This window comes from Macadamia integrifolia, unplaced genomic scaffold, assembly GCF_013358625.1.
Source record: "Macadamia integrifolia cultivar HAES 741 unplaced genomic scaffold, SCU_Mint_v3 scaffold1508, whole genome shotgun sequence".
NCBI classification, from domain to species: Eukaryota; Viridiplantae; Streptophyta; class Magnoliopsida; order Proteales; family Proteaceae; genus Macadamia; species Macadamia integrifolia.
Window position 1 is genome coordinate 66769 of NW_024868238.1, and position 27279 is coordinate 94047.

Sequence of the window (27279 nt, forward strand, 5' to 3'; positions counted from 1 at the left end):
TTGTCATCTAGAGGGTAAACAGAATGGGGTGAGCACGACATGCTCAGTGAAGGGGTGGGGGCAGGCAAGTAAACATAATACAAATGATGCAATGCATGCTCCACACCTTATATGATGCTCATGGATTTATTTAAATTACACTAGTTCCTAGTCCATTACTTAGTCTGTAAAATGGTGTAGTGCTACGTAACGTAGGTGGTATCCCCTTTCCCAGTACGTCAGGCTCCAAGGATACAAGCTAGTTGCAGGCAGGAGTTAGCTAGTCCCGGAAAGAACCTCATTCCCCCGGCTAACCCCTAGGTTAATAACTCGAGGCAATCAAGTGTATAGTACCTCGTACCTTATGCTATCCATCTCCAGATACAGTACGTCGTACACCAGAAGTGTACTTCTGATCAGGCAGCCATGGGTTGGGATTAGTCAGTACCTCACCCCCTATTGATAAGGGGTTGTAGCACTTGGGTGGTGATAAGTCCTAGCCCAAAAATCTTCTACATGATGCTCATCCATCATCATTATACACATAAACATACAATAAATACCGGGCACACTCAAACATGCCCCATCTTACCTGACTTACCTTTCCAGTTTCCAGTTCCATGGTATCAATAGCAGATAAATAAATGCACTTGACAGTATGCATGAGGTTCAAGCACAATTTTAAATAAAATAAACACTCCGTGAAATAAGTCAGGCACCCACTCACATTGTTTCTCAGATCCTTGTGCGATAGATTCCCAAATCAGAGCTAGGTCCTCACCGACGATTTTGGTTCCTAATTCACAGTGTATTTAAATAAAATATTCAATGATAATCCTATCCTAATATATCCATTTTAATTGCGACCCCCAATTTCCGGGTTCTAACTGGATTTCCTCTACTGTGCAGTCCTCTGTTCCTGACCTTCTACTGGTAGGACCACCCATTAGGAAACTATAGCAGTGGGTCCCACACTTGGTTAGGATACCCTCAGTCTCATCAACAGTCACTCTGGGTACTGTGGTCCTAGACACAGTTATCTCTTACTACAGAGAGCCAAATCTTATTAAATGATGTTAATAGATTCACTTGTGTGTAGGGGTTTACTGTCCCATCACAGTGCCCTATTCTGCATTCTGGAACCTTTACCGGCAGGTTGGTGGGGCAGCCACCGGCTGGCCAGTCGAACCTGCCGGTGCCCCCTTTTCTGCAGAATCCGATTCTGCCATTACTGTTCTGTGTACATCAAGTTCTGAATTGGTTCCCAATTCATAACCAGATGCCTAGCACAGGATCAGTGGGTCCTCCTTGCAGGTTTGGCCTCTTACTGACCCATTTCTAGGGCTCAATTGATGGTTCCTTGGGTTAATGTCTCCATTTCTGCAGAAATTCCAGAATTTAGGTAGGGATTGGGACAATTCTGCAGAATTGGATCATTTCCCTCACCTAATGCCTTAATTTAAGTTAGGTGCAATTGTCTACAAGAAAAAAATTGGTATTCCAACTCTAATTGAACTCATTGCAGGATTCAGGTAGAGAATTAATAGGAATAAAACCTGGAACGAATTCCTGTTCTAGGGCTTTGGTAGAATTTCACCTAGTCATCACTAATTCAGTCTCAATTTCCTAAATTTCTATTGGAATAGTAAAAATCTTAGGTTCCAGGGTATACAGGGTTGACTTTCCTGTGAATTGGACCGCAGAATCCCCTCCAAAATTGGGGCTTCCTCTGCTGGGCAGCAGTTCAGTCACAGGGATTCCCTGGCAATCCTTAACTGGAGAAAACCCTAAACCCTACTTACCCAATTCACTGTAACCATAAAAGATTCTCTACTGTACTGGACAGTGCTGGTCCAGTAGCAGTCTTAGTTGAAGAAGCTCCCTTCCAATTTCTTCCTCTTCCTTTGTTTCCTTCTCCTTCCTTCTTCTTCTTCTCTTCTCCTTCTTCTCCTTACTGTAAGGAAATCGTTTAGGGTGAGTGAATTCTGCCACCCTAAGCCTTAATATGCTATTTATAGTCCAGCCCAAACAGTCCTAAGGGCCTGTTTGGGTAGAGCTTCTTTAATAACCCAATCTACCTGTTTAGGTTTTTATTTCATTACTTAATCTAGGCATCTATGCTCTCAGAGGTAAAAGGTGAACTGAGGCCCCCAAACATGCCTCTACTTATGGGCAAGAGGGCAGAAATTTTTCTGCAGGGATGTGGGCCCCACAAAGCCAAACCCTAAAAATCTGCATTTTGGCAGTCCCACTGGCTGGCTAGTTGGACCCGCCGGTTGCAGTCTTTTTAACCCAATTTAGGTATGTATAGCTGTCCAAGGTGCCTAGTCCAATGTGGGTTAAAATATTACCTGTATGCCCATATTTCTTGATAGGTTTTCCAGTTGTGTTGGCAGGCTGAGCATCGACAGGTGGGGTCGTCTTTGCCTTCCAGACACTCCACTGCTGCCAGCCATTCCAGGGCTGCCTTCCTCTCCTCTGCCTCTTTACCTGAACACAGACTAGGGGTTAAATCAAATTGGGGTGTTACATAAATGCACGAAAATTTCTTGTTTCGCAAGTAACTCTCCCTTAAGTCATCCTAGACACCCTTAGCAGTATTGTGGCGCATGACATTAGTAGCCACTGATGGTTCCATGCTATTCCGTGGCCACACAATAAGTGTACCATTTTCACGCATCCACTCCTCATAATCTTTAGTCAATAGGGAGAGGTTTTGATATTAAGTATTTTAATTTCCTTTCGCATTGATATAAACCTTTACATTTTGTGCCCATAGAAGATAGTTGGATGCACGATTCAGCTTAATGGCAGTGATTTGGACACTCACAGGGTCTACAAATGGTTTTGAGTCACCCATTGAATAGATAACAGTAGCACAATAGACAGTAACTGCATAAACAGCAGCCATAAGATAACATACTAAACTGGTGACTAGTTTAGAGTTACAAATCCAACCATAAGTGATAAACAACTCCAGCGAGCAAAACCACAGGTAGAGGAAGAAACACCAAGAGGAGAAAATGATTTCCAGAAAATCACCACTACAGATCAGGCCCAAAATTAGGTCGAATATAGGGTATATGTAGAGTGATCACACCCCAAAAATTTGGGGTAATCCAATGGCTAGATAGGTGGCTAGGCTACAGTAACGAGCCAGAAAATAGAAACATTAGCAATCCAGAATTTAGAATCTATCAAATAACACCTAAACACATATCTGATCGACACCAAATTTTGATCAATGGAGGGAAAAACCTCAAAACATCTCAAGCAACCAACAGTCAGAGGTATAGATACATCCCAATCTTTGTTGTAGGGAAAAAAAAACTCAAAAAACAAGAAAGCCGCAAGCATACGTGGATTGAGAAACTTGATGTAAACACCATTTGCAAGGTAGCTCAAGTGGTTTATCACTTATGGTTAGATTTGTGATTCTACACTAGTCACAGTTTAATCTGTTATCCATTTTTTTTTTTTTAATGAATAAATAAATTCATTACCAAGGAGCCAAGGAGGAGAAGATATATAGGGGGAAAGAGGGTTGAAGACAAAGGCTAAACCCTACAAAAGGGGGAATCCCAATCAAAGGGGGGACTCACAAACTCCGGTGGGGGGGGGGGAATCAACAAAAGGCTAATAGAGGGGGAAGATAAGAGAGAGTGGGAGACCCTAGGATACAACAATGAGCCTGTTCCTTGGGGTATCTCTAACCAATCAATGGCGAAGGCAACCAATTTTGGAGATCACATCAAAATATGTGGCATTCCAAATCTTATCAAAAGAATGAGAATTTGAAGTCCATCTATATAGATTTCGCTCCATCCAAAGGTGGTTTATGGTAGCACAAAAGGAAAGATTTCCCCACAGTATCACAAATGGAGCTTCCACCAAACGTTATGTCAACCTAGATCCATTTTCTACACAAAGGGAGAGTACTTCTGTGGGAAGGCCAGCAAGATTTCAAAACCTTTTTCTACACCGCTAAGGAAAAGGGGCAGGAGAAAAAGAGGTGGTCAGTCTCTTTAATACCATTCCAGCAGAGGCAGCAAGAGGGGGAAATGTGCTTGAAGTTGAGGAAAGACCTTGTAGGAAGGTAGTTGGAAAAGCTCTCCAGGCAGTGAAGGCTGTGCCGGGGGATATGGACTTTGAACAAGATAATGTTACGCTAAAGAACAATGGGGCTAGAAGAACGAATGTGGTTCTAAGCAATGGCACAGGTGAAGAGACCAGTGGAGAAGGGAAGCCAGATGATCTTGTCTTCACTTCCATGATGCCCAGGAGGAATGGTGGGGAAGAGAAGACCAAAGATCCGCAAGGGGGAGGGGCGGAGGAGGATACTTGTCGCTATAGGAGATAATAGAAGCTACTGATGCAGATTTAGGAAGAGCCAAAGAGTAAATGATTCTGGGCGTAATCAAATTCAAGAGGATGCCAGAATGGTGCCAAGGGTCTGGCCAGAGGGAGGTGGAGGAACCATTTCCAATAGTATATGAGATAGCACCAAGGGTAGAAGGACGAGAGTTGAGAATATTTCACCAAATCCAAAAGGCATCAGAGGAGGGTGAGGCAATCCAAAGGGAATCCTGTTTGAGGGGAAAGGAGTAGATCCAAGAAACCTAGATGTTGTTCTTCTTAGAGATAATCTTCCAGATGAGCTTGTGAATCCCCGCAAAATTAACATCTTTAATCCTCCTGATGCCTAGACTAGCCTCAGCTTTGGGGAGGCAGACTCTGTCCCAGCAGAAAGGCCTAAGAAACCTAGACAAGTCAACACCTTTCCAATGGAAGAAGCATAGGAGGGTATCAATAGATTTGGATGTGGCAAAAGGGAGAATAAGGACACCACACCAGTAGAGATACATGGATTAGAACGTTGATCTGATGAGGACAAGATGACCAACGTAAGAGAGGAGCTTACCTTTTCACAGCTAAAGCATTTTCCTTATAAGATCCAGCAAAGGAGTGCAATGATGAGTAGAGAGTCTGGAGGAGATGAGAAGGAGGAAAAGGTATTTAACAAGATGGGAGCCAAGGGAGAACCCCATAAGCTCAAGAAGTGACTCTTGGCGAGAGGGAGAAATACCAGAAAGGAATAGATTGGAATTGAGAAGGTTGATTTAGAGACCCAAGAGGAACTCAAATAGGTGGAGGGAAGACAAAATAGAGGAGATGGAGGAATGATATGCTTTGGAGAAAATCATAAGGTCATCCACAAAAGTAAGATGGGTGAGCATGAGGGATTTGCATTTGGGGATTGAGGAGATGAGGTGTTGATCGTAAAGGATTAGATTGAGGGGGAAAGAACTTCTAAAGCAAGAGAAAAGTGGAAGGGAGAATAGGCACAACCTTGCCTAATCCCCATAGAGGAAGGAAAGTAACCAGCAGGGCTACCATTAACATGGACAGAGAAATGAGGGGAGGAAATGCAGTAGTAGATCCAATAGACAACATAAAGGGGAAAGACATCTGGAGAAGAGCAAAATTAATGAAATCCCCATAGATGGAGTCAAAAGCTTTGTGAATGTCAATCTTGAGAAGAATGGAAAAGGAGTGGAATTTTCTTTCAAAACCTCCAACAATCTCATGACGGAGAATGATGTTGTTTGCAATACTTCTACCAGCGATGAAGGCAGATTGATTAGCACTGACCAGGGAGTCAATGACAAGCTAGATCTAATTATCCAAGATTTTGCTATGAATTTGTGCAGAAGATTGCAAAGGGAGATGGGCCTAAAGTCCGACATGGAGATCACTCCTTTTTCTTAGGGATGAGGCAATTTACACCTTTGATTTGGCTGGGGGAGAGGAAGAAGCTTCTGATGGAATGAATTAGATCAGATCTAATGATATGCCAGTAGGAAGAAAAGAATCCCACACTGAATCCATCCATACCGGGGGCTTTTTTGGATTTATGGGAGAGGACAATGGCAAGAATCTTATCATCGGATGGCATGGCTTAAAGGGAGGGGAGAAGATGATAAGGAATGAATTGGTTGACAAGGTTGGCGGAAAGGGAAGGGGGGGGGGGAGGGGGATGGAAGAGATTTGAGAAGTAAGAGGTTGCTTCAGCTTTGATGTCCTCATGGTTGAAGAGAGTGGAGCCATCACTGGAGATCAGCTTGGGAATGCAATTTGCATTTGTCCTAGCCTTGAGGGATCGATGGAAGTAGGCGGTGTTGGAATCTCCAAGCTCAAACCATTTGATTCTGGATTTCTAACAGAGGAAGCTTTCCTCTTAACCAAGAATAAAGGAGAGCTTAAAGGAGGTTGTCTTCCTCTGCAAGGGCGGGTTGAGAGGATCTAGCTAAAGCTTTGCCTAGATAGTATCAGCTTGTCGTTACAGGAAGAGACATTTGAGTAAATATTACCAAAGGAGGAGTTCTAGGTCTTAAGGGCAGATTTAACATTTCTAAGCTTCCTGGTGAGCCCAATGAGAGGAGAGGATGAAGCATGAATAGGGATGATCCAAGCCCTATGGACAATAGGGAGAAAATCTTAGTGGAGGGTCCATATATCGAAGAACTTGAATGGCTTGGGGATGGATGAGGAGAGAAATGGGAGAGTGGTCAAAGATAGCAGGAAGGTCTAAACAGGCATAGGAGGAGGAAAAATATTCCAACCAAGATTCATTGATTAAGACCCTATCCAATTTGCAAAATATACACTTGACCAACTCTGCGATTGTTCTAAGTGAATTTATAGCCAGACCAACGATAGACGTTGATACTGATATCATCAATACAATCATTGAAGGAATTAACAAAGAAGAGGTCCATAGGGTCTCCTCCCGACTTTTTATGGGAGTGCCTAATGACATTAAAATCACCTGCCAGACCCTAGGGAAGGGAGCCAGTAGTGGGGGCAAAGGAACAGAGATCGGACCAGAGGGAGGTCATGTCCTGAGCTCTATTAAGAGCATAGATGGCAAAGAGGAAGTAGGGGGGCCAGCAAGGGAAGAGATGGAGAGGTGGATGGCTTGGAAGGAGGAAGAAATGATTGAACATGAAGGAGAAGAGGGTTCCAGAGGATCCAGATGTGGCCATTTTGGCAGTGGGCATAGTTAGAGAGAAAAGACCAAGAAGGCTAATGAAAACAGGAATGCAAGAGGTATTAGGCTCAAGGACATAGGTTTCAAGTAGACAGCATAAGATAGAGGTGGGAGTCTCTTAAGCTGGAGTGGATGGCAGTATACTTGGCCGAGGAATTTAATCCTTGAACATCCAGATGGCCTAGGGGTCATTTGGAAGAGGGGGACGGGGCTGCAATTGCTCAAGAGATCAGGGAGAAGCCTTGGAAAGGCTCGATCATGACTTGGCCTTCGGCCTACGCTGGAATTCCTTGAGGGGGGGAATGAGAGGGGACCAGAGGTTTCTTTATGGAACAGTTAGATCCCTTGGAGGAGAGAAGAGAGATGTGCCTATATAACATGGTCTTCTTATGGGTAGAGGCTCTAGAGTTTGAGGGGCTAGCCTCGAGAGCTCTAGCAAGCTGAGGAGATGGAGTGGCACCTTCCGAGGTGGGGACATGGTTTTAAGTATCGGTACGTATCGTATTGTATCGGTCGATACGGATCGTATTGTATCGATCGATACGTATCGTATTGTATCGGCCGATACATATCTATATCGGCCGATATGTATCTGTATCAGCCCTTACCGATACGATACACACCTATACGATATATGAAAATTTTAAAATCCTTTTGTATCGATATGTATCCTACGATACATACTGATATGCACCAATACACCACCGATACGATATGATACATACCGATACTCTATGGAAAATATAAATCGAGGTGAAATGTACATTTTGGTATATATCAGTACGTATCAGTGTGTATCGGTGCGTATCCACCGATACATACTGATACAGTACGATACGTACCGGTACAGTACGCTACGGCCATATAATGGCCAAAATGGGTTATTTTAAAAAAAACACGATTTTTTGAGGGGTTTTTGTTCCAAAGTTGCTGTCAGCCATATTTCTCTCTAACTAAAGTGGAAATCAAGGATGGGAACAAGCATTTTACATTTATGGGACAACTACAACCTTTGAATTCTTAGTGCGATACCCTCAATTTAGTGTTTATGCATAATACATATTATCAATAGCTTTTTTTAACAAAATTTTTATGCAAAAATGTATAAAAAAATTATTCCCTATTCATTTATTTGTGTGTTTTAGCATATCTCTGATATGATGCGATACCCTCCGACACATATCTTAATTTTGGCCCACCGATACGGCGACCAATACCCATACTTTAATCCTTGGGTGTGAAGCTTCTGAACAACCCTTCAGGGGTAGAGGATTTCATCAAAGAGTGCAGGTCTAGCAGAGGGCCAGATGTAGCCATAGCAGAGGGGGCTTCAGCAGGGGTAAATTGGGCAGTAGATCCTCCTTCAAGTAGAAGGCCTGTGGCAGTGACAAGTTGCATAGGAGGTGCTGACCAGAGAGATGAAGGAGTACCTTCCAAGTTGTCGAGGTTCTGAACAGCCTTGCAAGGGCAAGGGACTTTATGAGAGAGAGTAATGTCTGGCAAAGGGCCAGAAAAAGACATAGTAGAGGGAGCATTGTCAGGGGAAAACTATGTAGCATGGCCTCCTTCTGTAGGGACAGGCAAAAGGCCAGAGCATCATCAGATTACGGAGGAGGGGCCTGGGCTGACCGAAGATCTGATGGAGAACCTTCCAAGGTGAAAAGGCATAGCATGAGGCCATCCAGGGAGTGAGCAACAATAGAACCCAATGTGGTGGTGGAGGGTCTCAGGCCAAGGGGGTGAGAGACAAAAGAAGAGCCGACTGCGGAAGAAGCGGGACGGCACAAGAAGGTGAGAGAGTCGTCAATGGCGGCCAGACCAGGGAAGGCACTACCAAGGAGGGACATCTCAAACAAAGAATAGGAAGCGGACAGAGGGTTAGGGGTGGTGTCAGGGTGAAAAAGGAAAGGCTAGGAAGGGAAGAGAGGATGATAGGATGAGGTAAAGGAAGAGAAGTAGGAGATCAAAGACGGATGAGAAGTTTGGTGAGGAAGAAGGTCGTCGCGGATAGGGGCAGAGAGCATTGGGTCAGAAATGTCATCCGATAAAGGAAGGGACAGGTTTGATTGATGGGATACTTTGAATGGGCTGATGCAAGGTCGAGTGAGGGATGGTATGGATGGGTCGTAATAAAAGATAGGTTTTCAGGTGTGTAAGGTTGAAGGAGGTAAGAAGGCTTGGGAGGGTCATTGGAGTAAAGCCCAGAGTGGGGGTGGTATGGATGGGTCATAGTAGAATATAGGTGGTCAGGAGTGTAAGGTTGAAGGGGGTAAGAAGGGTTGGAGGGGTTGTTGGAGTAAAGCCTAGAAGAATGGGATAGAGTTGGGCCTGAAGGGGAAGGCCCAGAAGAGGCCCAGAAGAGGAAGAGAGGGGAGTGCTAGAGGAGGGGAGCCCAGAGGCGGAGGAGGAAGGTGGGTCATAAGATAAAAGCCCAGAAGACGTGAGGAGGGAGGGGCAAAGGAGAGGGCCCCAGAAGAGATGGAAAGACATGGGCCAGAGGAAGAGTCACGGAAAGAGATAGAAGGAAAGGGTAAGATTGTCAAAGTGGAGGAGTCCAAGAAATTAGCAGAAAAGGGATAAAGAGGGGGGAGAGGCGGTGGAAGGATCAGAGAGATCATCAAAACCAGAGGAAGGGCCAAAGCTGCTGTCAGGGATGCTTGAGGAAGAAATAGGGTGCGGCATCAGGTGGCAGGCAATATCGGCGGAACCATCGGCAAGGTCATCTCCCACAAGTGAAAAGGAATTCTTTGACAGGGTCTCCACATCACTGTCGGACTCTGATGGGACAGGATGGAGAACTGATTGTGTCCAGCAGTTAAAGACTGAAGGTCTCTTTGGTCAACAGATTTTGATCTGACAGATGGGAAGCACCTTCATTTGGCAGAGGATCAGCCATCCTACTTCTATGGCGCCGGCGGTGATATTTTCTCCCCTAGGAGCAGGGGAAGAGGAATTAGCTTGGGGATCAAGGTCCTGAGATGTTGAGCAAGTTTCGGCCTTCATTGGAAACCATAACGGGTCCATTGGAAGTATTAAAAGTAGAGGTAACAGAAGCAGCGCAGCCCTTTGAAGGGGGACCAAACACTTTGCAGATTGAACAATAAGGGGGAATCCATTCATACTCCACCTGCTGATCGAAAGAATAGCCCTCTTCATCCCTGATGGTAACAGAAGTAGGGAGAACTTGGTCCGCTGAAGCTTCAACGCAAATTCTAGCAAACACCAGCCAATCCATAAGCTTGGTTCTCTGATCTGAGAAGAGGGGCTTCCCCATAAGAGATCCCACAATACTCAGCCCTTGAGCACAACAAAAGTGCAGGGGAAGATTAGGAAGAGCTACCCAGATGGGAATCTTTTTAAGGCCCACTTTGGCAAGGGTTGTGAATCGGTCCCAGTGGCACATGAATCGGTCCCAGTGGCACAAAAAGATTGGTTTCCTTCCTCCTTTCCAGGGACCTCCTTCGAGAGCGGTGATCTTATCTGATTCATCGGAGTAGTTGAAGATGAACAGGCCATTCTCAAGAAGAAAAGTGGAGAGGGTTCCATGAAGCCACCACTGCTTGGAAAGGGAGGACTTCACGATATGGAAGGGACGCTGGGCTCCAAGGAAGTGACCAATGATGCAGTTTCGCCATTTATGTATCTTGGCCTCAAGCAAACCCGACGGACAGAGGCTGATCTGCTTGTCAAGAAAGGTGGAGGGAGGAACAAAGAAGAGGGGATGTCCAGCAATGGAGAGGGATGGGGAGGGGTTGGAGGATTGGACAACGGAGGTCCATGGTTTTGGATGAGGAGAAGAGAGGGAAAGAGGGGTAGCAGCAGTGTGGCTAGAGGTGGGAGGAGTTCCGGCGGTGGGAACCATCGGAGGGGAGACGGACATAGGAGGGGGGGTTAGAACATAGGAGGAGGGGAGATGGGAATCCAAAGGAGAAATTTTTCACACGTGGATCTGAGTCTATTATCTTATTGCTGCTGTTTATGCACTTATTGTCTATTGTGCCACTGTTATCTATTCAATGGGTGACTCAGAACCATTTGTGGACTCTGTCAGTGTCCAAATCACTGCCTGCCATTAAGCTGAATGGTGCATCCAACTATCTTCTATGGGCACAATATGTAGAGGTTTATATCAATGCACAAGGTAAATCCAATTCTTCATTACAAGAAACTTTAGTATTTCATATTCTATCAACTATGGTTTCACAAAAATTAGAACAGCATATAGGTTGCTGCTAACCACAATAACAGAAGGTCCTAATGGAACTCTCAAAGCAAGGGAAAAACGGATGCAATTTCTGGTTGTTTAGATCTAAAATCAACCAGTAGTGATAAGGAGGAGGTGAGAAAATGTATAGAAAAGAGAATCAAGGGAGAAGAAGAAAGGAAGGAGCAACAGTGCTACTGATTGGAAAGATTGAGTTAATGTCCAATGTTAATCTCTAATCAGTAGTAAAGAGATATATTTATAACCAAAGATAAAAGAACAGAATTACAATAATACCCTCACTATTTAGTAAGACACATGACACCATACATAAGTGAAATAAATTAAAGAATACACCCTAGGGTAGTAGCCCTTTAACAGTTGTGATATGACATTACTACTCAATCTTCTATGGATTGCAGATTTGAACAATTATTAGTATGACACATTTCATTGTTATGTAAGTACTGCCAGGGAGGTCACTATGTAGATATATCCTTGAGGTTACTCTATCTAATAAATTTGGATGTGTTAAGATCCCATATCAGTTCAGACTGGAATTTCCATGTCTTTATATATCTGTGAGTCCCTCCGCCTCCGTGATCCTTCCATGTCAGATATATCTTTGAGACTACTCTTTTGAGTTGGAATCTGACAAGGAATCAGAGCAGATTTCGTTCCTGCCTCCGTGATCCTTCCATATGTAGGGCCTGTGCTGATCTGCCTACACATGAGTGTTAGGATCCCATATTGGCCTCCGTGATCCTTCCATGTCAGATATATCTTCGAGACTACTCTTTTGAGTTGGAATCTGAGAAGGAATCAGAGCAGATTTCGTTCCTGCCTCCGTGATCCTTCCATATGTAGGGCCTGTTCTGATCTGCCTACACATGAGTGTTAGGATCCCATATTGGTTAGGAATGGGATTTTTGTGTCTTCACATACCTGTGAGTCCCTCCATCTAGTAGACAAGTCTTTGGGTTGGAATCTGACAGGCTGAATAATTGTTTTGTGCTAATATTAGCAAACTACAACTTGAATGCTTCCAATGTTGCACCTCATATCATAGCCCTCCGTTAGTTGATAACAACATGGGTCCATTGATCTTTCTTGAAGCTTATCTCAGCAGATTGACGGAAATTGGAGGAAAGTAAGCCAGCAGGGTATTTGTTAGAGGGACCACTACTGGACACTACTTGAGATGACATACAAATTAGGGGTTTAAAACCTTTGTACTACTAATAGAAATGGCATTTGAGGAAAGGGATTACAATATTTGGTATTTTTACACCATTCAATCATGTGTCAATATGAAAGTGCAAGACAAATCAACTGAGTATGAAACAAATAAGTTATCTGTAATTGACTTAGAAGTCATTCACCTCTTAGATTTTACGAGAACATTTTAAACACCTCATGAGGTTTTATCCAAACAGGGTAAGAGAGACTGTAGAGAGAGAGAGAGAGAGATCAGGGATGAGTTTGAGGAATGGTACAACATAAGGATAACATGTTCTCTTCTTTACAGGCAGATGGTGAGAAAAAGATAGAGCTAAAGCCTGGTTTTCTAATGGAACATGACGAAAATGTAAGTTTCTATACTTCCACACTCCAATTACTCGATTGTATTGTAATTTTTATATACTTTAATTGGGACTTGAAAGGCAAAACATTGTTCCTGTCTTCATCCAAACTCTTGTGCATGGCTGTTTAGGTTGGGGCTGTTGTTGTTGGATTTGATCGTTATTTTAACTACTACAAAGTTCAGTAAGTTCTTCTTTTTCCAGACATGTTAATATGATCTTTCCAACCGTGCAAATTTGAGTCATTACAGTTTTATGGATAATTTCAATGCTTATGTTGCAAATATTCTCACAGAGATTTTCCTTGTGGAGAAATCATGAAAATTCAAAGTTGAGTCAATGGATGGAGCCAATTGATTTCCCGTAAAATCCACTGAAATCTGTTGAATATCTCAACTCTAAAATTTCCACACTGCATTTCCTCTAAATCCTATTACTTTTTGTGGGTCATACACACTTTATCTTGAAATATTTTATTGTTCATTTTGTCCAAAATGCACCAAAAGCCAAATAGATTCATGTTTTGGAGATCCTTCATGTATCCACCTCGAGTTCCCTAAAATTTTTACCAGAAAATTAAAACTATTCAAATTCTAGAAGATCCATTTTCTATGCCAACCAGACTCGTTAAATCTGTGCCCCCATTCAAAGAAACATGATTTTTAGGATGAGCTAACACTTTTGGGTCTCTGATTTTTGTCTTGATGCATATATTTGTTTTCTTTGGTAATTTCTATGGTACTTGTTTTCTGAGTTCTTAGTATAGCTCATCTTCATGCTATTGTCGTTGCATGTAGTTACTTTCTACAACACGTATGGATTTTGTGTCTTAATACATTCATCACCTTTTATATAGTTACATGATCACTTTAGTCCATTGCATCTATAGATGAAATCATATATTTAAACATATGATTTTTACCAACCCTGGTCCTAATTGGTTTTTATCATTGTCATTGTCTGGACTTTGGAGAGACATATCAATAGTAGCCTTCTACTGTCACTAAATTAATCAACATACGTAACTCACGTAAGAATAATAACAACTCTGTTGTTTGTTTACTTTAAAAGTCAATCATCTTGTCTTAGATTTATGAAGTTCATCAGCTCTTTTATTTTTGATGTTTATACTTTTCAAATGGAAGGTATGGAACACTCTGTATTCGTGAAAATCCAGGGTGTCTTTTCATTGCTACAAATCGTGATGCTGTCACTCATCTAACAGATGCTCAAGAATGGGCAGGTTTGCTTCTTCTCCTAGCTCCATTCGTTTGTTATCTTTTCTCTTATGATATGCTTTAATTCATTAAAGAAGGAATTTTCATTTATTGAAGTGAGGAAAATAGTAACTGGATGAGCTATGGTTAGTTATACATATTTTATTGGTCTAAGAGATCATTAGCTTGTTAAATAATGACTTCACTTCAAATAAGATAAGTTTGCTGATTGCCTTCATTTGATTCAAAATAGCTATGTCCATAGTCCAATCTTGTTCTTGTCTGCGCCTGACCTTCCCCCCGCCCGGCAGATTCCATCACCGGTGTCTCCCTTGAAACTATCCTTCCTGCATCCTTAGCTTCTCACTCCTCCCCCCTCGCCATGGGACTTCTGTCATAACATCCTTTCCTTCCTCTTCTTCCTCTCAACCTTCAAATGCTGGTCATTCTCTTTTCTATCATCCGCCCTCCTCCCTCAACTCCTTGACTATTGGCCTATGCCTACCTGGCCTTCTTGAACCAGAAATTTTGAAATGGAGAAACTGTATTGTTTGTAACTTCCTAGAAGTCACCTTCCCTTCAGTATTGTCAAAACTTCGCTTGGTAAGCAATGGAGACCCTCCGGTATGCTTTCCACCTTCATGCTAGAAAAAGGCACCTTCATCTTCAACTTCTCAACTGAAGCCGACAAGACTAGGTCATTGGATGGTGGCCCCTGGCACGTGAGGAAAAAACCCAATTTTCTTGTGCCATTGGGATAAGCACACCCCCTTCAATAGGACTGAACCATCCTCTATTCCCCTCTAGGTCGCCCTCCCCAACTTACCCCTTCACCTTTGGTGTTCCAAGGGCCTCAACATCGTCGGCTCAATCATTAGAAAGCCTCTTTACGCGGATATGCGCACTAAACTCATGGACAGATTATCCTTCTCCAGGATATGCATTGAAATCATGACAGAGCAGATTCTCCCTTCCTTTGTCACTATTATTGATGGAGAAGGATTCTCCTTGGAGCAACATATTAAATACGATTGGATCCCTCCTCAATGCACCATTTGTAAAACATTTGGCCATTCTTCATCTCTCTGCGCCAAGAATGAGAAAGCTACTGAAGATGTTCTTCCTCAAAAAGAAGCCTTCAATTCCAGAGAAAGATCCCCCTCTACCGTTGCCCAAGAACATAAAACACACCGCCGTGGGAAACAGAATCGCAGCCTCATGGCAGTGCCGTTGCCCACTGACAACCCCTCTGTTGCTGCCAGACCTAGGTCCATTGGTCCATAAGAAAGTGATCTGTCCACTAGGTTTAATAGGTTCTCTTTGTTGTCATATTCTGGCTCTAACAATGAAGCAGCATCCTTGCCGCCTCGATCCCTGCCTCTAATATCTCCTTGTACCGATCCTGAAGTGCTCTCAACAGATTTCACTCACAATATTTTTCAATATGTCAGGCTGGCACCTGCCTCCTGTCTGATTCGCTGTCCTCTGAATCCCTTTTGCCCATACGTTAAAGTATCTCCGATACCGATACGATACCCTCCGATACATATCTTAAATTTAGCCGATATACCCTCCGATACGTATCTTAAATTTAGCTAACCGATACGATACACACCGATATGATACATGGAATTTTTAAAATCCTTTCGTATCGATATATATTCTACGATACATACCGATATACGCCAATACACTATCGATACGTACTGATACTCTATGAAAAATATAAAATCAAGGTGAAGTATACGTTTCGATATGTATCAATACGTATCGGTGAGTATCAGTATGTATCGATCAATACGTATCAGTGCGCTACGGTCATATAATAGCCAAGACGGCTATTTTTACATAAAACACGATTTTTTGAGGGGTTTTTGTTCCAAAGTTACTGCCAACCATATTTCTCTCTAACTAAAGTGGAAATCAAGGTTGGGAACAAGGATTTTACATTTATGGGACAACTACAAATCTTGAATTCTTAGTGCGATACCCTCAATTTAGTGTTTATGCATAATACATGTTATCAATAGCTTTTTTTAATAATTTTTTTATGCAAAAGTGTTTAAAAAGGTATTTCATATCCATTTATATGCGTATCTTTAGCGTATCTCCGACACGATATGATACCCTCCAATATGTATCTTAATTTTGGTCGACTGATACGACGACCGATATCGATACTTTAATCCTTGTAGTTTTGCCTCCATGCTTCCTCCCCTGCTGCCACTTCCTTCTGTGAGACTCAAGGTTTCTAATTCCATTTTATCCCCTCTTAACCTAACCAGTCACATCCATCTCTCCTCCTTTATCCCTAACCCTTCTTATATCGTCACCGACCTTACTTGTCCACCTCGGTTCAACCAACCCATCCAACCTCCCTCTCAACCCCTTTCGGCTCAACCCTATCCTATAGTTACTATACCTCATTCTTCGGGTCCCTCTCCCGACCCGAACTCCCACCCATTCACCCATCTTAACCTATCCACTCTTATGACTCATCAACCTTCTTTGGACCATCCATCCATCCAACACTCCTACCCTTCTACTTTTCCCCTAAACCACCTACTCAACCGATTTATAACTCTTCTGTGGGTCCCTCTCTAAACCTGTCAAGCCCTTCTCCTTCACCTGCAACCCTCCATGTTACCTCTCCACCCTCTAATCAGGCCCCCTCTCCTATTGCTACCTCCCATCTTTTACGTGGTATCGCTTCGATAGAGCTTCTACCTTGCTCACCTAGCCTCATCCCCTAATCTACTGCCCCTACAACCCATGATGGCTTAAAAGGCTCCTTCTTTCTTCTCTAGCCTACTCAGACCCCTTCTGTAAAATCTCTTACTTCTACCAACATTTGTGTCTCCTCTCGGGGCCCCTCCGGCCCTCTCCCTGCTGGCCCCTCTGGCCCTGACCTCTTTGGCCTCATTTTCAATAGTCTTTCTTATCCAGGCCACCTTCCTGGTAGTTCTACTATTAACTTCCCCCTCACCGGCACCTTGGAAGGTCCTACGCCGCCCCTCTAATCAGCGTAAGCCCCTCCGACACCCCTTTTGAGTGATTCAACAACCTGCTCCATCTTACCGAGCCCTCTTGGCCTCTCCCTTTATGGTATTAACAACCCCGACATCCTACCCGGTCATCTACTACATCACCCGTCCCTCATTGCCACCTTAGAAGGTGCTTCTCTAGCCCTCAGGTCTGTGTAGGCCCCTCTTGCGGCCCACTATGCTCTCCACCGGTCACTGCTCTTCCATCCATGACTCGGCCACCACTGCCTCTTCCACGGAACTCCCTGAAGATTCTACTTGCCTTCCCTCCAAGCTGGATATTGCTGTAACTTCAAAGAAAAAGAAAAACATTGGCACCAAAGTCAAATCTTCCTCTAGATCCAAAGTCTCTGATTCCACCTAGATAATATGCACTATTCTTACTTTTGCCTTAAGGAATACCGTATGAGACCTCCCAAATCTTGTCCCTCCCTCAACAGGTCTTCCTCTCTCCCTCAGGAGCCTCTGTTGCCTTCCCCCCTCCAAATGATCCCTTTGACCATTTGGAACATTCGAGGCCTTAATTCCTCGTCCAAACAAGCTGATATTCGTTCCCGTATCCATTCCTTCTCCACCAACTTCTGATGTCTTCTCAAAACTAAAGTCCTGGAGACAAATGCCTCCCATATTGTCTCCTCCATTGCCCCTTCTTGGTCATTCTTCTCTAATTATTTCCACAGCCCCAATGGTAGGATCTGGGTTCTATGGAACCCCTCCAACCTTCACGCCTTTGCTCTTTCCTCTTCCTCCCAAGTCATCCACCTTTCATCTCCCTCCCCTTCAGCACCCCCATCTACTTTTTCTCTTCTATTTATGCTTATAATCTTTCCCTTGGTAGGCTTTCTCTTTGGTTTGACCTCCGCTCCTTTCCCCCCACCATTGGTCCTAGCCCCTGGGGGTTGCTGGAGACTTTAATGTGATTTGCTTCAGCCATGAGTTGAAATTCAAGTTGTGGAGGCCTTCAATGACCATATTGATGATCTTAATATCAATAATCTCAGCTGATCTAGTGTCAAATTTTCATTACACAACAGAAGAGCTGGTGTAAATAGAGTGGCCTATAAATTGGATAGATCCCTTGTCAACAAAGCCTCGATTGACTCCTATCCATCCTCCCATGCGTGCTTTGATCTTCTTGGGATTTTTGACCATATCCCCATATCCCTCCATGCCCTGCCCTTCTTATCCTTCAATCCCAAACCTTTCAAATTCTTTTATGTGTGGACTGTCAATTTGGATTTCTTCCCATTATTAGGGAAGCTTGGAGCATCCCTATGCATAGCATCTCTTCCCCTCTCATTAATTTTTCCAAGAAGCTCAAGAATGTGAAATTGATCCTCCAGCATTAGAACTTTATATCCTTTGGTAACATTACCACCCGAGTTTCCTCCTGCCGTGATAAGTTTCAATCCACTCAAACCAGTCTCCAATCCGATCTCCTTAATCTTGATCTTACTGAGGAAGAAAAGCTACTCTATGTTGACTTATCCTCCCTCATGTCCCGAGAGGAAAGCTTCTTGGTCAAAAGGTAAGAATTAAATGGCTCGATCTTGGAGACTCCGATACAACTTATTTTCACAGGTCTCTCAAAGCCAAATCCTATGCTAACTCCATTGCAAAGCTCATCTCTAGGAATGGCATCGAGCTTCTCAACCCTGAGGACATCAAATCTGATGTTGTCTCCTACTTTAAAGACCTCTTCCTACCCCCCACTCATCCCCCTCTCCCCCCTAACTTCTCAATAAATTCATTCCTGACCACCTTCTCCCTAGCCTACAAAGCCAACAAATTCCCTAATTCCGACGACTTTAACATGGGATTCTTTTCCTCTTCCTAGGACATCATTTATTATAATCTTATCTTGCCTATCAGAAGATTTTTCTTCAATCGTAGTTAGATTAAAGGCATCAACCATACCTTCCTCTATTTTATCCCCAGAAAGGAAGGGGCTACCTTAATGAACAACTTCAGGCCCATCTCCCTGTGCAATCTCCTCTACAAATTCATTGCTAAGATTTTGGCTAAGCATACTCAAAAGCTTATTAACTCCCTTATGAGTCCTAACCAGTCTACCTTCATTGCTAAGAGGAACATTGCTGCTAACATCATGTTCTGTCATGATATTGTCAGAAGATTTGATCGGAAATCTCACTCTTCTGATGCTCTCATAAAATTGACATCCATAAAGCTTTTGATTCCATTAGCTGGGACTTCATTCTAAAAGTCCTGCTTCAGATGCCCTTCCCCCCCCCCTTTTCCTTTGTCCATTGGATTCACTCGTGCATCTCCTCCCCTTACTCTTTTCAGTCCTAGTCAACAGTAGCCCAACTGGAAACTTTCCGTTGAGCGTGGGAATTAGGCAAGGTTGTCCTCTTTCTCCTTTTCTCTTCTCTTTTACCCTTAAAGTTCTTTCCAGATCCATATAATCTTCTATCGACCACCATCTCATCTCTCATGTCCCTGATGCAAATCTCTCATGCTCACTCTTCTTGCTTTTTCAGGCAATCTTATGATTTTCTCCAAGGCTGACCCACTCTCCTTCTCCTCTATTATATCCTCTCTTCACCTCTTTAAAAGTCTTTCGGGCCTCTGCATCAACCTTCTTAAATCCAGTCTCTTCCTCTTTAGAGTCCGATTCCTCCCAATGCCATCTCCTTGGCCTCATTGGAGTCTCTATAGGGTACCTCCAGGTCAAATTCTTAGGCCTACCATTGATCACCTCTAGGCTCTCTGCTCATCACTGCTTCCCCATGCTTAATCTCCTAAGGAAAAGGTTGCAACTTTAGAAAGGTCCTCTACTATACTGGTTGCCTTACCCTCATTAGATCAATTCCCTAATCCATGTATCTGTATTTGTCTGGAATTTTCATCTTCCCTGCTTCTATTATCAAATATATTGAAGGCCTCTTTTGCTCCTTCCTTTGGAAAGGTATAGACTCCACTAAGTTCCTTCACCCCTTAAGCTGGGATAAAATCTGACTCCCCAAATCCGAGGGAGACGTTGGGCTGAAAAGAATCAAAGAGGCCAATATTGTTGGTATTCTTAAGCACGTTTGGAAAATTATATATAAACATAACAATATCTGGGTTGATTGGGTCCTCTCCTCCCCCCTCAAGCACAATTCCCTTTAGTCTTTCCAATTTCCCTTTGATGCCACTTGGATCTGGAGGAAAACCCATTACCCTCAATGTTATCTCCTTTTCCGTTGGTAATGGCCAGTCTACCTCCCTCTTGTTAGAACCTTGGCATCCCTCCGCAATTCTCCTCTCCTTGGTCACCCCCAGAGCTATTTACTCTTCAGGCTTAGACAGATCTGCCGTTGTCATCTCCATCATCTCTATCACTGGGCGGTCTCCCCCTCCATCCCCCCCCCTTCTTGAGGATCTTTGGTCTTCTCTCCCTCCCTTTCCCTGGTCACCGTGGAAGAGAAGATAAATGTATCAGGCTCCTCTCTGCCACTGGCACTTTCTCTTCAACCTCTGCTTAGGACTTCATTTGATCCTCTGCCCTGTTACCCCTTGGCGCAACATCATCTGGTTCAAGGGCCACATTCCTCGTCATATCTTCACAGCTTGGCATACTTTCTCAACTGCCTTCCCACGCAGTCCTTCCTCCTTCGCCATCACATCCATGTCCTCCCATCATGTTGCCTTTGCCAGAATGGTGATGAAGACATCAACCACCTTTTCTTTGCCTGCACTCTATCCTCCTCTATCTGGAAGAGAGACCTCCATTCTTTTTGGCCATCTAGAAGATATATTCTTTTATTGGATAGGGAATGGATCTGGATTGACATGACTTTTGCTGGCTCCTCCATATGCAACACCATTTGCAATTTAACTTTTTGTGCGACCATCAAAACCACATCTTGTTGGAGCGAAGCATTCCTAGATGGACTTCCAACTCCCGCTCTTTAGATAAGATTTGGAATGCCATCTACTTCAATGTTTTATCTAAGCTCAGATCTCTCCGCCACTGCATTGTCACTAATTCCCCAAGGAACAGGCTGATTGTTGCTTCTTGGGGCCTTCCGGCTGACATTATATCCCCCCTTGATGTATCCTCTTGTTCCCTATGGTGCTGCTCCTGTTAGTGTTTCCGCTTTTGCTGTTTTTCTTTCTTGCTTGGCTTGCGTCTTCTGTATGCTTAAGTCTTAGTTCTCCCCCCCCCCCTTTTTCCCTTGTATATCCTTCTCTCATTTGGTTTGAATTAATCAATTATTCATTTTTAAAAAAAAAAAAAAAAAAGTTTGTTAGAACATGACCTATTTATTAATATTAACCGAGGTCACTATTCACTAATATTCATTCTTTCTATGCAAATATAGATAAGTTTGTTGGAAGGTGGCCATTTCTAAATATTAGCCAAGGTCACTAAAATTCATTCATAATATGCATACATCCTCATTTTTTATGCTTATTAAAGGATGAAAGATAATGGCTGGACTCTCACCCTCAACCTACAGACCATCACATTAAATGGTGGATATTCTATATTCTTTAGACTAAAATTTAGAAAAATATACTCTGATTTTTTGTGGAAGCTCAAATTTCATTCTTGCAAAGGTTTGATCAGAGGTATAGGCTGTCTACAGGTTTAGGCACTTTGTAGGTAAGGTGTTGCCTATGAGAGTACGTAATTTTACTAACCTCAAGATATAATTAGCACATATGCACCCCAAGTAGGATTGGATGAAAGTAGAAAGTTACAATTTTGGGAACACGTGGATGGATTAGTGCAAGGTTTTAATCAACGAAAAAAGATTATTAGAGGGTTGATTTGAATTTACATGTTGGGAGGGATCGTAGAGGCTATAAAGGCGTACATGGAGGATTTGGTTTTGGAGAGGGGAATGAGAAGGGGGTCTCACTTTTAGACTTTTCAATGGCTTATGACTTTATCCATTCTAATCAATTACTTTGGAAAGAGAGAGGAGCATTTAGTTACATTCAAAAGTGGGCATCATAGTAGCCCAATAGATTTCTTCCTAACTAGAAGGTTCAATAGATTATTATGTAAAGATTGTAAGGTTAGACCAACGAAGAACCTAACCGCACAACATAGATTAGTTAATGTAGAGCTAGGTTGACAAGTCAAACCAAGTCCCAGTACTGCAGTATACTTAATCAAAGAACAACCAATAACCAAGGTAGAACAGCAATACAAAATAGATCAAAACTAAGGAAGAAAACAGATCTGTAAACCAGAGTTTCAAATCCAGAAATTGAAGTTTATGAGATCAGGATATAAACCAGAAGAAAGGAATAAATCAGATGCAGGAATCGGGTCATAACAGATCATAAATTATGAACAAACACCCATGGAAACAGAAGAAAACAGATTATATCAGTTCTGGTTTCTGGCCTGTAAAGTCATTACAGGACAAAAATAAGAGATTTTCAATATTTCAAAATTGGCTCGTCAGAAACAGCCCAAACCAGGGTCGAGTCTCAATCTGGTAGGGATGAAGGTTCGACCAGAATTTCAGCCAAAGCCTATGGCTGGAAGTGCTTCAGGGAGCAGAGAACCAATTAGGAAACTAATAGAAATTCTGGGCAGAACTGTGAATCTGTGTACCTGGTTTGAATGAGGAGCAACAATGGATCCTTGACAGATTGGAGAAGAAGATAGTATAATAGAGAGGACCTCTTAGGCTTCCCACCGCAGAGATTTAATTGGATCCAACACCAGTTCCATCAGCCTTGATCAAACACAAGACAAATCTCCATGGAGAAGGCAGCAACGGCTACAACAATTAAAAGAGAAAAAGAGCAACCCAGTGCACGAGGCTCCTGCTACTGCAAGGTCTGGGAGGGCCAAATGTGTACGCAGCCTTACCCCCTGCTTCCCAGAAGAGGCTGTTTCCAAGTTTAGAACTTGTGACCAACAGCTGCAACGGTTATTTTCTTCAAATCATTGGCTTCTATGGAGCCTCGAATTATATATATAGTGATAATGGGGAAGAAAATTACATCCTAATAGCAGGTTCCAAAAAAGGAAACCAAATATTCTCCTAATACAATAGTTTCTAAAAACTAAAAAAGAAAACTTTCGAAAAGGAAACTAAAAACTAATGACTTGACTCCTAAGAAAACAAATATAACTTAAATTGAACCAAGCCAAATAAGACAAAATAAAAAAACCAAATACTAATCCTATATGCAACTATAGTACCCCTAGTTTAGGCTCATAAACGGGACCTATTACACTCCAAACCACATGGACTTAAGGCCCAACACATATACAACCCAACCCTAGACTTATTATTCCTAATAAAAGAAACATAGTTTGGTGAAGAATCTACATCATTAGTGATTATGGATATGTGCATCACAGCGCAAAATCATTAGAAATCTGAGCTTATTTTCCTATCACACCCTGCCTCCACTTACATGAAGGCTGGTGACTTGGACACACACGTGTCCACAATCCATCCAGGATCTCCGATGCAGAACTTTAAGGTCACAAAACTATGAAATGATTATACAATCAACATAGATTAATAATCAGTAATGTAACACAAGTGGTGATTCTATTGATATTTACCATATTTATACAAAAGAATGTTACCACAAACGGATCATAATTACAATTATGCCCCTAGGGCTACATCAGATATGTACACAAAAGAATCAAAAGAGAATGTGAATACTATTATCTTCAAAGTGCTCTAAAAGCATAATCATTACATACAAAACCAACCTCATGCGTAGCTAGCTCCTTAACCCAAAGATCATCTCTGAAGAGGGCCAGCACCTCGACCACAGTCTCGGAATGATTCCCTGGATCACCATCTAAAAAGGATGCAACAAAGGGGGTGAGGTTCCACGAAGCCCAGTGAGAGGTGGACAGACAAGCAATCACAATAATATATGCCATAAAATAAAATATCAATGCTCAGCCACACCATTATGAATGCAGTTAGATGGATACAATGTCATGATCCGATTTATTAGCACACAAACCTAATCAATAGATTCTAAGTCCATATTGGGTTTCAATGCTACTGCAACATAGGTGGGTTATGAATGTATGTTATCGGTCCCCGATGATATAAGATAATTGCGAGACATGAGCGTGCCAATTCTAGTACCAAACATCGTTACCCAGGAAACCCTTATTAATAATGCCCCTTAATACCACTACATCGATTCCAACATCGCAGTTAGGGTATACTACTACCCCGGAACCAAACTTTAGAGTAGGTTTTTGTCACGATGCCAGTACCCCCACCTTGGTCCCCAACCTCAGTCCATCGAACGATAGGATTAGCCAATACGTAAACCCTTATTGGTATGGGTTGTAGCACCAGGGTTGTTCTCCTAAACCGATGCAATCTATATGACACATACCACATCACAGTCATACTCACACACCCCGTGGGCATATAGTGCCAGAACCAAACCTTCTGTTACACTATACCCCACACTCACACACCATGGGCATACAGTGCCAGTACCCTACCTTCGGTTACCCTACATCCCAATCTCCACTACACTCTCACACACACCCTGGGCATACAGTGTTGGAACCAAACCTTCGGCTACCTTGTCCTTCCTCACCACTTCTCCTATAGTCATTTTTTGCCTACCCTAGATCACTCCTCCTTACTGGTGCACCGATGGTCTCCGTTGAACATGGCCATACCATCTCAAGCGACTTTCCCGAAGTTTATTATGGATTGGAGCAACTCCCAACTCACCTTATCCTTCCTAGTTTTCCGTCCCATCTATCATAGCATTCTCATCTCTACACATAGCTTATCAATATGTCATTTCTTAACTGCCCAACATTCCGCTCTATACATCAAAGTCGGGTGTACGAGTTATAAAATTTTCCATTAGGCTTGTCGTTTCTAATAAGGTCAATAATAAGGTCCAGTGCACTGTAGTGGATACAATATCTGAATGAAATAGTTTCTTTAAGCTTTTGGTCCTATGGGTTGTTTCTGCATTTAGTCACTCATCCATGTTATACATCATGTAACGTTTACATTCTATGTTACTTATCTCTGTCTTCTTCTTTTTAAATCTGATATTTTGGACCACACATCAGTAGAAAGAATGGTTTGCCATTTGTACTGTTTCTAAACAATGGGCATGTTTTGTTGTTCTAATTGTAGTTCCAAGATTCTTGAATTCAAGATTTATTGTGTCATGCACCTCTTTGATGACCTCTCTTCTGCAGAGGGTGTTACATCTAATGCACCCTCTTCGGTTCGAGGATAATGGGAAGTGACCTTAACTTCAGTGAAGATTGAGATTCTATTTTAGTCCCCCCCCCAAGGTCCATTGATATTCCTTTTATCCTTATAAAATGATGGAGTAAATTCGAACTATAGGTCAAGAATCCTCTTTCATTTTTCTTCTCTGTTTATTAACAGAGCTATTTATCAAAGGAAAAGAAAGGAAAGTGATTTACATCTTGAATTACATGGATGGTCAGGTCATTGAACATGTACACAGTATTATTGCTAAGATGCCAGATCACTAAAATTTAGGGCCCATTTCCCATTTCTTCCTTGTTTTGATTTTCCTTTCTTTTCTGTAGTGCTTTTTTCCAGGGTATGGGAGAACTCTTATGAAGTGCAACTTTGACCAGATATTTGATATTTATTAGGATACAAGCTAAAGTGTTTGAATTTTTGAAATCCATTAGGAAACAAATCAAATTACATTATTTCTATACCTTATATTTTCTAGATTCATGTCCTTTTCAACTGGAGTTTGATATATTCAGAGTATTATATTTGTCTACTTCAGGTGGTGGTTCCATGGTTGGCGCTCTTAGTGGATCTACTCAACGTGAACCACTAGTTGTTGGGAAGCCATCTACCTTTATGATGGACTATGTATCAAACAAGTAGGATTATCAATTTGTTTCTTTTGCTTAAAAATTTCTCCAGCCAACCTGATTTCCTTTCCTTAGTGGCATTACCGAACTAATCTTTTTCTTATATATACTGGGTGTTCTTGTTGCTAAACCATGACATGATTAATATTTAGCAGGTTGCAATCAAACAAGTTAAAATGTATTGTTGGTACTTGATCTCTTACATCTGTTTATTTTGTTCAACAAATGGCAGATTTGGTATTTCTAAATCACAAATATGCATGGTAGGAGACAGATTGGACACTGATATTTTATTTGGGCAAAATGGTGGCTGCCAAACCCTTCTTGTTCTCTCAGGTGACCAGATTATTATAAATCGATCCTCTCGATGTATCTTCACCTTCATGATCAAAATTATTTAAAGATGTAATCCTTTTCTCATCTAACAGGTGTGACTACTCTGTCCAAGCTTCAGAGCCCCGACAACTCTATACAACCAGATTTCTACACCAACAAGATTTCAGATCTTCTTGCTCTTAAGGCTTTGGCTGTTTAAGTTCATAAAGATTTTTTTTTTTTTTAATATTCATAGGCATACCTTTAATCATCATTCTCTTATTGGTTCTTCATCAGCATGTGAGTGATCAAAAACCATCAAATGTCATATAGGGGAAGGGGGAGGATGAATGAAACTGAGTGCTGATGTGTACGTATTGCTTGAAATATAGGTGTAGCCCTTTTCCCTCTCTTCATCATAATTGTAGTGTTTTGATCTTAACTACATGCATGGAAAATACTCTTTTTTAGGTGATCTTTCACTTAATCTTTTTCTCGATAATGTTCCAGCATTGGGTGAGTACAACTAAGTATGATGAGACATGGTGGGTCGGTCATTCAACAAATAATTAATGGAAGGGAGAAGAAGATTATCTTTAACCTCGCTATCACAAGGCCTCCATGCGATCTTAGCCTTTTCACAATGAGTCATTTCCACATGTACAACTTTTTGTTCTCTTGAATCCAGGCTTCTCCACACTTGTCACAAAATCCTAAACATTGCACTTTGTCACTCAAAGGGGGGGGGGGGGGGAGAGAGAGAGAGAGAGAGAGACCACAAATTCTAGAGGGGGGAGAGAAAGTAGAGTCATTCCTCTCTTGTGGGTGAGTCAACAAAATATTTGCCAACTCAAACTTACGGATAATATCAAATTATTAGGGAAATAAATATTAAAAGATTATTTTTCCTAACAATCTCCTTTATCCTAATATGAGATCTCATATGGGGATCCAAAGTCTTAGATCACAAAAAAGAATTCATGACCTCTAAAAACGCTATAAATATAGGAAAGGGATAGGATCCCATTGAGA

The 27279-nt window shown here is 42.2% G+C and overlaps 1 protein-coding gene across 2 annotated transcripts in view; it reads left to right on the plus strand.

Annotated features, from left to right (window-relative positions):
- Positions 1-26734, plus strand: part of LOC122063984 (phosphoglycolate phosphatase 1A, chloroplastic-like) — an 83311-nt gene extending 56577 nt beyond the window's left edge. For both annotated transcript variants that reach the window (XM_042627679.1, XM_042627678.1), the window contains 6 exons: positions 12763-12822; positions 12949-13001; positions 13963-14060; positions 25842-25941; positions 26165-26268; positions 26361-26734. In XM_042627679.1, coding sequence (XP_042483613.1) covers positions 12763-12822; positions 12949-13001; positions 13963-14060; positions 25842-25941; positions 26165-26268; positions 26361-26467 — 522 coding nt within the window. In that variant the 3' untranslated portion in view covers positions 26468-26734. The remainder of the gene's footprint in view (positions 1-12762; positions 12823-12948; positions 13002-13962; positions 14061-25841; positions 25942-26164; positions 26269-26360) is intronic.
- The last annotated feature ends 545 nt before the right edge of the window (positions 26735-27279 follow it).